General features: G+C 40.1%; 1 protein-coding gene across 1 annotated transcript in view; it reads left to right on the top strand.

Moving 5' to 3' along the window:
- Positions 1-12,913, top strand: part of LOC136880867 (myosin-3) — a 299,781-nt gene that overhangs the window by 147,765 nt on the left and 139,103 nt on the right. Inside the window, exon 21 of the mRNA XM_067153408.2 lies at positions 5,830-5,907. Coding sequence (XP_067009509.2) covers positions 5,830-5,907 — 78 coding nt within the window. The remainder of the gene's footprint in view (positions 1-5,829; positions 5,908-12,913) is intronic.

Raw genomic sequence — 12,913 nt, 5'->3', positions numbered from 1 at the left:
TTGAGACGTTGACTGAGGCTATAGTAACAGCAGTTCATACCTTGGGTTCTCACCTATATCTCTGAAAATCATGACTGCAAATGAAATTCATGCTGGATAAATTAGAGGTAGGACAAGTTCCTCTCACAAAGATTTTCAGACTGTATGTTGAAAGATTTAACTCACTATGATGAAAATATAAAAGTACATGAAGCAATCCTGACTTTATGTCTGATCTTAATAACAATAATAATAATAATGTTATTGGCTTTACATCCCACTAACAACTTTTTTGGTTTTCGAAGACGCTGAGGTACCGGAATTTAGTCCCGCAGGAGTTCTTTTACATGCCAGTAAATCTACCAACATGAGGCTGACGTATTTGAACTCCTTCAGATACCACTGGACTGAGCCAGAATCGCACCTGCCAAGTTGGGGTCAGAAGGCCAGAGCTTCAACCACCTGAACCACTCAGCCTGACACGTCTGATCTTAGAGGACCGAATTAAGGAGGACAGGCCCAAGAACAAGGCATTCATAGGTTGAGAAAAGACTTTCGATAATGTTGTTGGGACCAGGCTATTTGAGATTCTGAAAGAAATCAGGATCAGATAGCAAGAAAAAAGAATTATCTACACTCTGTATAAAAATCAGTCTGCATTGATAAGAACTGAGGGCTTTGAAAAACAACAAAAAATCTAGAAAGGAGTTAGGCAAGGCTGCAGTTTGTCCCCTCTCCTTTTCAATGTTTATATAGAACAGACGACAACAGAAATCAAAGAGGAATTTGGAAAGGGAATCACAGTCTTAGGAGAGGAAATAAAAATCCTGAGATTTGCTGATGATAGTTATTTTATGTTGGTAGCAGGTAAGAACCCTCTTTGAAGGTAGCCCTACCCTGGGAGTGGCACCCCTGTCTCTGGGAGTCCCAGAGCACACCGACCTGGTGTGTAACATCTGGTGAGGGTCCCAGCTCAGGGTTATGAGCGAAGACCTCAACAGCATCTATGGTAGAGAAGGTGGACTTCGGTACGGTGGAGATGGCAGAAGAGGCAGCTCTGGACTCGGGGATAAATATGAGTACAATCTAAAGAGGCTAATGGCTTTGGGCAAATAAGGATCTTTAGGAGGGCTGATGGTCCCTTGGTGGAGGTAATACCACAAAAGTCCATCTAGTGTCTGTACTCCATGTTAGGGGCAGCTGCAAAAGACGTAGGTTTCCCCATGTTAGGGCAGCCTGAAGAAATCCTGGAAGTAGATATGAAATGCCCTTGGGTGTGGCGAACCCACCATACTAATAGCCTATAAAATGATTGAGAGTGAGTTGAGGCTTCGGAAACGGTTAGGGTGTCTCGCAAAAGTGACGTGCCATTCATTGTGTTCTCGTCTGGGGGAACTGTGAAAAACAGAAAACTGTGGAGGTCCTTGATTTACAACCTGACCCAGAAAAAAGAAGAAGAAGAAGAAGATTGTTATGTGAGCCTGCAGAAGATCTGGAGAAATTGCTGAATGGTATGGACAGAGTCTTGGGGAAAGGAGTAGCCTACAAGATGAAAATAAAGTCCAAAACAAAGGTAATGGAGTGCAGTCGAACAAAGTCAGATGATGCAAGAAATATTAGATTAGGAAATGAAGTCTTGAAGGAAGTAAATGAATATTATTACTTGGGTAGAAAAATAACTAACAATGGCAGAAGTAAGGTGGACATAAAATGCAGACTAGCACAAGCAAGGAAGGCCTTTCATAAGAAAAGAAATTTGCTCACTTTGAACATAGATATGGGAATTAGAAATGTGTTTCTGAAGACTTTCGGACGGAACATGGTATTGTATGGAAGTGAAACATGAACAATAACTAGCTTGGAAAGAAAGAGAAATGTGGTGTTACAGAAGAATGCCGAAGTTGAGATGGGTAGATCACGAATGAAGAGATACTGAATCGAAATGGTGAGAGGAGATTGATTTGGTTATAAATTTGATGAGAAGAAGAGATAGAATAATAGGTTACATCTGTAAACACCCAGGACTTGTTCAGTTGGTTTTTGAGGGAAGTTTAGATGGTAAGAATGGTAGTAGTAGACCAAGGTTTATGACAAGCAGATTAAAGCAGATGTAGGATGTAGTAGTTATGTAGAAATGAAAAGAGTAGCAAAGGATAGGGTGGCATGAAGAGTTGCATCTAATCAGTCTATGGACTGATGATTCAAACAACAACAACAACATAATATGTTTACATTGGGATTTATTTAATTTATTTTTTTTTCTTGTTGCTTTACGTCGCATCAACACAGATAGGTCTTATAGTGCCGATGGGATAGGGATAGCCTAGGAGTTGGAAGGAATCGGCTGTGGCCAGCTCGCCTGGTTCAGAAATATTAAATGATGTTGTTTTAATTGAAAGTATAGAAAGAAGCAATATCCAGCACAGTGAATTTAGATACACTGATACAGAATTACCACAATTTTTCCTCCAGTTTTGCAAAACAATACACCATGAGGTTTTTTCGTGCTAGTGATTTATTGTTTCATGAACACATATGGTTTTCAATAACGATGGGATAGGGAGGAAAGTGGCCATGGCTTTAATATTGTACAGCCCTTGTATTTCTTCTACTTGTACCATATCATTTGATGTCGACTGTCATCAAGGCGATCCGCTTCTTGTTCGCAACAAGTCAGAAAAGAGTGGGGTACTGAGCCAATACCATTCTTGTAGATTCCATACCAAAGATATTTTCCTTCTTCTCCTAGTTCTCCTTCCTTCAGTGTTACCTTGTAAGATAAGCGGGTGGTGTCGACATGTATCATTACAAATGATATGGTCTTAGTACTCAAGTTACTTACTTTTGATGTTATGCATGACCTCTAGCACTTTGTTCAGGTGTTTGAGTTCCTCATTTTTTAAATATTCTATCAAACCATGATATTCTGAGTAGGCATCAGTAGCACAACATCTCAATGGATTGAAGATTTTTGGTGGTGTTCTCTGTTAGGGTCCAAGTCTCAGCATCACAAAGTAAGACAGACAATGTATAACACCGAAGTAAACAGAAACAGAGATTAATATTAAATTCCCTGTTACAGAGGAGTTTATTCATTCTATTGAACACAGTCCTTGCCTATTTAGTCAGGGACCTAATTTCAACAGTATTGTTCCAGCTCTGATCAAGTAAGCAGCCAATATAGTTAAAGCATTGGACTTGCTCCAGTGAGTGCCAGCAACTGTCAAGTTAACAGGTTGAGTGACATATTTGCTTATGACAATTACTTTGATCTTTTTCATGTTTATACAGATACCTGCTGCAGCACTCTGTTTGACCATACAGTTTAGTAATTTTTGCACATCTTCAGCGCTTTGTTACAAGCAGAACAATATAATCTGCACATCGCATATTATTTATTGTGATCCCATTATCAGTGTATTTGCCTGGTGTGGAAATGGGAAACCTCAGAAAACCAGCTTCATGGCTGCTTGATGGAGGGGTTCAAAACCATCATTTCCCATTTTAGTTGTAGCCAACTTTCTTGCTTTTTCACTTTTCTGGTCATTGTGCTATTTTCTTTAAATGATTATAATACCAAATTTTAGAAAGTGTTTAAGTTATGTCTAAGCTCAGAGAAACCATAATGATTTTGATTTTGAGCTTCTGGTTCTGATCAGACATTTGTCAAAATAATGCTAATGTAATTGATAATTGATAATTGATAATAGGTGAACATATTTCAGGAGTGTAAATCAAATAGAGTTTGTGCACCGACAGTAGGGAAACTCCAGGCTCAAATGCTCATGCTGAAAGAGTGCTTCTGTACATGAATCAAAAATTTACAGTTGCATAAAATAAGTGTTCTTTTGAACTCATAAAAGCAGAGTTACATTTTACCCTAAATTTCAGTCTAGTAAAGAATTTTTTAACTTCTTGAAGTCCAGTCCAAATTTTGTTAATTCAAGCCAAGCCATTTTCAAAATATTAAGGAGATTTTTGTAATGTACATATCCAGTTGAAGTGTGTATCTAATTTTTTTAAGGTGTATCAAAATAGTTTTGTTTTTGTTTTCAAATCTCCCTTATTTTCTGCTTGAAAATCTGGCAGTGTCTCACATTTTATCTTTAAAGTATGCCAACCTTACTGTGATATTATCCTCAATAATCACAAATAACAACTTCACATTAAAGCCAATAGCTCCCCCTATGTGTGCATATCAATAGATCAGCTTAGCCCCTTTCTTTGAAACCATTCTAGCCATTACATATCAGTGTTATGGGGTCAGTGGAACACAGGCTCATGAATTAGTTGTGTGCAACAGATTATCAGTGAGGTGATCCTTCCACACTGTTGTTCATTAACTTGAGTAGATGTGAGCTTGCATTTGTGAGATGGTGGGTTCAAATCCCACCATCGGCAGCAATGAAGATGGTTTTTCCGTATTTTCACATTTTTGCACTAGGCAGATGCTTGGGACTGTAATTAAGGTCACGCATGCTGCCTTCCAAATCCTAGCCCTTTCGCATCCTTGCGTCGTTGAAAATCTTTGATGTGTTAGTGCGAAGTTAAACCACTAGCAAAAAGAAATCACTTAAGCTATGGTATGATAAATGAACATCAGTATCTCACTGCACTTGGTGTCAATTCATGCATAGCCCGTAAACCATCCTTGAATGCTGACAGTGGACAGCTCTCAACAACATGAAGCAATGTCTGCTTCTCTGCACCACACTCACACGCAGCACTTAGTATCCCCGCCTTTTCATTATATATCGGCACCGGCCATGGCCTGTTCTGAAACTGTTGAGTTGTGACCACTCATGTCGAGGAAAATCGAAACCTGGCACTTTCTTCGTCGGATCTTTAATCAGAAAGGTGTTGGTGGGTGGACATTGTTCCCGTCACTATCTCCATTCTGCTGTTACACTGAATTTTTCATGGGAGTGTAGATCAGTCCAGAGTGGATTCCGTTTTTTGCTTTACATCGCACCGACACAGATCGGTTTAATGGCGATGATGGGACAGGAAAGGCCTGGGAATGGGAAGGAAGTGGCCCGTGGCCTTAATTGGGGTACAGCCCCAGCATTTGCCTGGTGTGAAAATGGGAAACCATGGAAAACCATCTTCAGGGCTGCCGACAGTGGGGTTCGAACCCACTATCTCCCGGATGCGAGCTCACAGCTGCGCGTTCCTAACCGCACGGCCAACTCGCCCGGTGATTCCGGGATTTTAACCTCCTCCCAGGTGGATCTCGTAAGGCACTGAACAAAATTGACTTCCTGTGTGCTAAGTTCTTTTTGAGCAACTGTACTATTGCTGCTTTTCTCCTCAGATCTGGAGGAGCAATGGATTGGTTGTCGAAGCTGGACATTCTAGTTTAATTATTTCTCTATTTATATGTTCATTGTATATTTTTTCACATTATGCTTGTAAATATAATAATTTTGTGTGGCTATTTCTAGCCGAGTGCAGCCCTTGTAAGGCAGACCCTCCGATGAGGGTGGGCGGCATCTGCCATTTGTAGGTAACTGCGTGTTATTGTGGTGGAGGATAGTGTTATGTGTGGTGTGTGAGTTGCAGGGATGTTGGGGACAGCACAAACACCGAGCCCCCGGGCCACTGGAATTAACCAATGAAGGTTAAAATCCCCGACCCGGCCGGGGATCGAACCCGGGACCCTCTGAACCGAAGGCCAGTACGCTGACCATTCAGCCAACGAGTCGGACATGCTTGTAAATGCCATACAATGATGATGATGATGATGATGATGATGATGATGATGATGATAATCAGTGTCTCAGATTTGCCCTCCCGTTGCAAGGATTAAATCAAACTAAAAATGAAATGAATTATCTCTTCCTGTTGCAGCCTCAAGCAGAAGAAAAAGAGATCGAGGATATTAATGAACATGCCTTTGAAATGTATCCCTCTTCTGGTAACAGAAATGTAAGTCATAACTAATAATTGTTCTTGTGGCTTGTATAATCTACATAAGTTTTGTCAGATTATAAGAGTTCAGGACCACACAACTGGGTTGCCCTTGAGCACCGGCTGTGAGCAGCTGTGGGCCATGCTTGCTCTACAGCTCTACTATGCGAGTTAATACAGGGTAAGTGCAGAGAGGCAACACTGAACACTGCCTTCTCAACATAGATCCCCAATCCCGAGGAGGCTGTGCAGTCAAGCAACAGTTTCCTTTCTATGCCTGCTATGAAATGTTTCTAGGATGATCATTTGCAACACAAGCTGTGACATAATATCAAAACGAAAGTAGCAGGTATTAGAGGTACTGCACTGGATTGGTTTGTTGATTACCTCTCTAATAGGGAGCAGTTTGTAACATGTAATAATACTGAGAATAATGTAAAGGTGATCTCACATGGGATAACTTGTTTATTTCATTTCAACATAGGCTTTTAGCCAAGACTCTTCTTGGTGCAATACAGAGGAATTACAATGATGACTATGTTTCACAAAGAAATTATGAAATAAAGTAAATATACTGTATAATGTAAATAAATAATATAGGACAAAGCTTCATGAATATAATTAATATACTATTTTAAGAGAAAAAAGAAATTAAATGGCGTACCGGTATGGCTTTTAGTGCCGGGAGTGTCCGAGGACAAGTTCGGCTCGCCAGATGCAGGTCTTTTGATTTGACACCCGTAGGCGATCTGTGCAGGTATTTAGTTACTTTACTCTTGAAAATAGGTAAAGTTGGTAATATTTCGATTTGGAAGTGAATTACACATATTTATAGAAAACTTCCATAAAGAATTTTGACCATAACTAGTAGAATGTGAGGTATAATAAACTTAGAGAGTCTCTTTATAAGAGTCAACACTACAACTATTTTTAAGATTATTAATTATTTTTTATTTCAGTTTCATTAGTAGGGGATAAAAATAAGGAATTAGATGGACCAGGTTCAAGATGAGGGTAGTTAGATTGAGGAATGTTCTTAGCTTAAAGACTTATATCAGTAAAACAGCTGTTAAATATACAGTAGTAGAGAATCAGTAACCAACTTGTCATTTACTTTCAATTCTATTTCTTCATTATCACTGTTATTAGTTGTTAAAATATTATCTTTCCAATGATTATTTGTGTTGTTTGAGCTATTGATGTAATATTTATTTTCTATATCTCTTTTTACTCTAGTAACTCTTCTATGTATACCTTTATAGTATTGAATTAACTATTGTGAAATATAGCCACAATATAGCCACATCCCATACAATCTGTGGTCTTTTAATTTTATAATATAAATTATTTTTGTGTGATTCATGCCCGGTTTCTGGAACGTGAGATATCGAACCTATAGCGGTATCGAATGGTTAACTTGTGTTTTGGCGTTGCACGAACGTAAGATACATCTATCGGTTCGACAAATCGCTTGCTAACTTACAGGGCCCTGAGCAGGAGATATCTATTTGTTATCTTGGTGGGCGCATGCGCAGTACTTCAGTATCAGCAGCTAACATTGTGTTTGTTAAAATTTTCTATGGCTTTCTCATCTTCTTCCACATTCTAGAACGACCACGATTATATCATCGTCGGCATAATGTTCTAATGAAGTATACAGTAGTGAAAATGAAATCAAAGACAGATTGAGGCTAAACAAATATACTGTCGTAGGTTTGGTAGAGGGTACAGGCGACAATTTGCGTCCTGTGACAAATAATTTCCCATTGTCCCCTGTTGATCGATTATTAGTTGCGATACCCTTTAAGATTTAGTACTACTGAGTCTTATCATATTTGTATCTGTGACTGCATTCGTGTTCATAAAAGCACTGGTACCAGTAACTGAGTATAACAGATAATTACACATTTATCTTAGTAGGCCTACTGCAGGCCTACTTGCATTGACAGTGAGCATATACTCTTATCGTGGGATTGTTTTTAATTAATGATATTACATTACAAGGAACTAACAGCTTATACAATTATGTTAATTACCCGATATATAGCGTTATGCTGTGATCAAACAATGTTCGTATTTTGTAATAACAGGAAAGAGACACGGTATACTTATAAGGCTCAGTGTAAACTGGATTGCGCGTGACATGTGCCACTTGTGTGCATATTTCATTAGAAATCCTCAAACAATGTCAAATTCTTCTGACAGTCCTTAAACACCACGAAACTGACACCCACGTCTGCAAGAACTAGTCGAATACCCATTTCTTGCTGCATGGCAAAGAGGGGATAATAGGAGCTGCACAGAAAGCTCAAATGCGATGCATTACTTGTGCGCATGCGCCTGACGATCTAGGGAACACACCTAATGCACAAAAACAAAGCAGTACGAGGGGTGGCATCTAGTGTGTGTTTATGAAACTTGATCAACGAGCCAATAGTTGACAGTTCGATAAGTTAGCTGCTGTTCCGCTGTGCAACGCTGCGAAGATTTATCGAGTCGACAGCTGTAACAAAGCAATAGCTATCGGAAAGATATCTCACCATTCCAGAAACCGGGCATAAATTTAACGTCTCTGAAGTAAACTATGGGCAAAAGGGTCTGGCTTTTTAATTTAGAATTAGATTATTTTTAACTAAAACAGTACCAGTACTCTTTAGATAAGTAATTAATTTATTTGTTATGGTATTTTGTATATTGTGATACACAATTTCCTTGTATATTAATTTTGGGTATAATATTAACATCAAATATTCAGTATTTGTGATCACTGAAATAAGTTATTATAATTATTATATATTTTATATTTGCAGACTTTGTTTATGTAAAAATGATCTATAAGTGTACTAGCGTATGAGTAGACATGTTAAAATTCTCTGATGACCCATGTCATTGTCATGGGTACAGTAGTGTCTGTACTGACTTTTATAATATACTCTTGATTTCTGAAATTTAATTCTTATGGAGGTAAGGTGGATGAACATAGTTGTCAGGGACCTGTGGAAAATTGGTCTCTGGAGTGATAGCATCACAGATGGGACAGAATGGAAAAGTATTAGAAAAGCTGTCCTCACCAACTTCCTTTTCCCCAGAATTTGGCCTGTTACATGGGGTCTGCTGTTTTGGTATGTCTCTTCCACAGGGCTCAGTTTTGAAAGTCTTCAGTGTTGAGATCCACATCATGCATCTTATCCCTCATATATACCATCCATCTCTTTAGCAGTCTACCACAGGATCAACATCCAACGAGATAGTGTAGGAATGCTGTTTTGACCACAGAATCGTAGTCTTATCTCATAACGTGACCGTACAGTCAGAGTCAGACCTCTCTAGCTTTCACTGCAACTGGGGCTACATCAAGCCTTGACGTATGCTGTCATTGGTTGCATGGTCATTGCGAATCAATCCATGCGAATATTGCAGCATTTTCTTCTGCACCATATGGAAGGCCAGTGCCTGTTTACTCAAGAAAGGGGGACATTCTATCCCATAAAGAGCTACAGATGTTCAGGCTTCTTCTTATCATAGAAATGAAATGGCATACGAGGACGGTTTGAGAAGTTCTTGGAATCACCGCTAGTGTCAGTGCTAGAGCAACGAGGTTCCCGCGCAATAATCACACATCCTTTGTGAGTGAACACATGTGCGTCAGTGCTCTAGCTGTAGGAGTGTGGTAGTGACGACTCTTTGTTGTTGTTCCCATGTAGTGATTTGTGACAATGGAAAAAACTGAGATTCGAGCAGTGATTAAATACTTTGTAAAGAAAGGTATGAAAGCAAAGGAAATTCATGCCGACTTTCAGAACACACTGGGGAACTCTGCTCCTTCATTTTCAACTGTTGCCAAGTGGCCAGCGAGTTTAAATTTGGTCGGGAGAGCTTGGATGATGATCAGCATAGTGGACGGCCAAAAAGTGTTATGACCCCAGAATTTATTACAAAAGTGCATAAAATGGTCATAGAGGATTGTCGACTGAAAGTGCGGGAGATTGCTGAAGCTGTAGGGATGTCTTCTGAATGGGTATATTATATTTTAACCGAAGAATTGGGTATGAAAAAATTATCCGCTCTTGACATTGGACAATAAACGCACCAGATTGGAAATGTCCGAACAAAGTCTGGCCCATTTTCAGTGCAACCAACAAGATTTTTTGCGCCGGTTTGTGACTACAGATGAAACTTGGGTCCACTACTATACCTCAGAGACAAAACAGCAGTCAAAGCAGTGGAAACATACTGATTCACCACCACCAAAGAAAGCAAAGGTAGTGCGTTCGGCCGGAAAGGTTATGGCCTCAGTTTTCTGGGATGCAAAAGGCATTCTGCTGATAGATTATCTTCCTACTGGCCAAACAATTACGGGGCAATACTATGCAAACCTCCTAGACCAACTACAGGAAAAGATACTTGAAACAAGGCCTGGTTTGGCAAGGAAAAAGGTCATCTTTCATCAGGACAATGCTCCGCTGCACACAAGTGTTATTGCCATGGCAAAACTTCATGAACTGGGGTACGAATTGTTGCCACATCCACCTTATTAACCTGATTTGGCACCATCAGACTTTCATCTATTCCCCAAGCTGAAAATTTTCCTCGGTGGAAGGAGATTTTCCACAAGGGAAGAACTGACAGCCGAATTGGAGAGGTATTTTGCAGGCCTGGAGGAATCTAATTTTCGAGATGGGATCAAGGCATTGGAACATTGCTGGACCAAATGCATTATTCTACAGGGAGACTATGTTGAAAAATAAAAGCAGTCCCACTGAGGTAAGATACTTAATTCTAGTACATTCCGAGAACTTTTCAAAACACCTACGTATGACTTTTAATGCCGGGAGTGTCCAAGGACAAGTTCAGCTTGCCAGATGCAGGTTTTTCAATTTGACACCCGTAGGCGGCCTGCGTGTCGTGATGAGGATGAAATGATGATTAAGACGGCACATACACCCAGACTCTGTGCCAGTGAAATTAACCAATTATGGTTAAAATTCCTGACCCTGCCGGGAATCGAACCCAGGACCCCTGTGACCAAAGGCCAGCATGCTAACCATTTAGCCATGGAGCCTGACCTTATCATAGAGAACACCAGTGACTGTCTTCACTTTGTTGTTGTTACAATTGGCATTACGTCGTACCGACATGGATAGGTCTTATGGCGACGATGGGACATGATAGGGATAGGAGTGGGAAAGAAGTGGCCATGGCCTTAATTAAGGTACAGCCCTGGTGTTTGCCTGGAGTGAAAATGGAAACTACAGAAAACCATCTTCAGGGCTGCCGACTGTGGGGTTTAAACCCAACATCTCCTGACTGCAAGCTCACAGCTCCGCGCCACTAACCGCATGGCCAATTCGCTCGACGTGTCTCCACTTGAGCCATGCTGCAGTGAATGTACTGTTTCTGTGTCCATGCACAGAAAAGAACAGTGGTGGAGAGAGGGCTGAACCCTGATGGCCATCAACAGTGATTTTAAAAGATCCTAATGTGATACTGGACTACACTGAAACATTTAAATAGAGAAGCTAGATTCGGGCTCACATAACTTTCTGGAACTCCTTGGTGCCGGAGAGCTTGCCAGTGCAAATCAGTTGTAGGGTTGCCATACATCCACATTTTGTTCAGACGGTTTGTATTTTAAGGGCAGTGTCCCTGTCCATATCATACTTTTTTAATATATGACAAAATGTCTGTATTTTCTTGTTTGGATACATCAGAATACAGGAAAAAATTCAAAACATTACTTAGTTTCAATTTCAGTTACTAGATGGCATTACTATATACACTGATTGGTTGATTGGTTGATTGATTGATTGATTGATTGATTGATTGATTGATTGATTGATTGATTGATTGATTGCTTGATTGATTGATTGATTGATTGATTGATTGATTGATTGATAGCAAACACTCATAATCAAGTAGGTTTGTCTTCCAGGCAGGATGCCTCTTCATCTATGCGTTCGGAGGTGACTATACAGTCCAGTGCAGGAGTTACACAATTTGCCACAGTTATGAGAGGTAGTCCCAGGTGGAGCACTCATGTTATCTCCATGTCTCCTCAGCACTTCTTTGTCTTTCCTACGTTGCCTCTTGTCATTCGCTGTACGTTGGCAGTTTTCTTCAAAAGACAGTGTGCCATAATGGACTAGTGATCTCCAGGATGAATGGTCAAGGGCCAAGTTCTCCCAGTTATCAATATCAATGTTACATCTCTTCAAGTTAGCCTTGATTACATCTTTAAATCTCTTCCTCTGACTGCCTACACAGCGTTTACCTACTAATAGCTCAGAGTAAAACACTTGTTTGGGAATACGATTATTAGGCATGCGAACTACGTGCCTGTCCATCATAGCTGGCGTCTTAAAACCATACTGGTGGTGTGTGCCTCTTCAAGAACGCTGATATTTGTGTGCCTGTCTTGCCAAGTTATTTGCAGTATTCTCCTCAAGCAGTGTTGATGATACTGTTCCAGCTTCTTAAGGTGTCGACTCTAGCATGTCCAGGATTCAAATCCGTAGAGTAAGGTTGGAACTACAACAGAATTGTACACAGGAATCTTTGTTGTGATATTGACATCATGATTGTCAAAAACTCGAGATCTTAACTTAGCAAAGGATGCTCCTGTACAGTTAATTCTGTGTTGGATTTCTGAATCTATATTTGCGCTTGATGAGAGGGTGCTGGCAAGGTATGGGAAAGCGTTTACAACGTGAAGGCTCACTCCAACTGTGGCATTGATATCTCTTTGACCTTCCCCAGGGGCAGGTTGGTATAGGATGTGTTTTTTGCTGGTATTCAGTTTGAGTCCGATCTTGTTGTACGCAGCAGAAAATGCATTCAGGATTGTCACAAGCTCTTCTTGTGTCTGAGCTACGACAGCATTATCATCAGCATACTGTAACTCAACTAATGCTGCAGACGATGTCAGAGTTCCTGCCTTTAAATGGCTCAAATTAAAAAGTTTACTGTCCATCCTGTAAGTTATATGAATTCCTGGAGGGAGATCATCTCTGACAAGTTCCATGAC

The sequence above is a fragment of the Anabrus simplex genome, chromosome 9 (assembly GCF_040414725.1).
Source record: "Anabrus simplex isolate iqAnaSimp1 chromosome 9, ASM4041472v1, whole genome shotgun sequence".
Lineage (NCBI taxonomy): Eukaryota > Metazoa > Arthropoda > Insecta > Orthoptera > Tettigoniidae > Anabrus > Anabrus simplex.
Note: the sequence above shows the minus strand (reverse complement) of the source record. Positions and strands in the feature narration are given on the sequence as shown.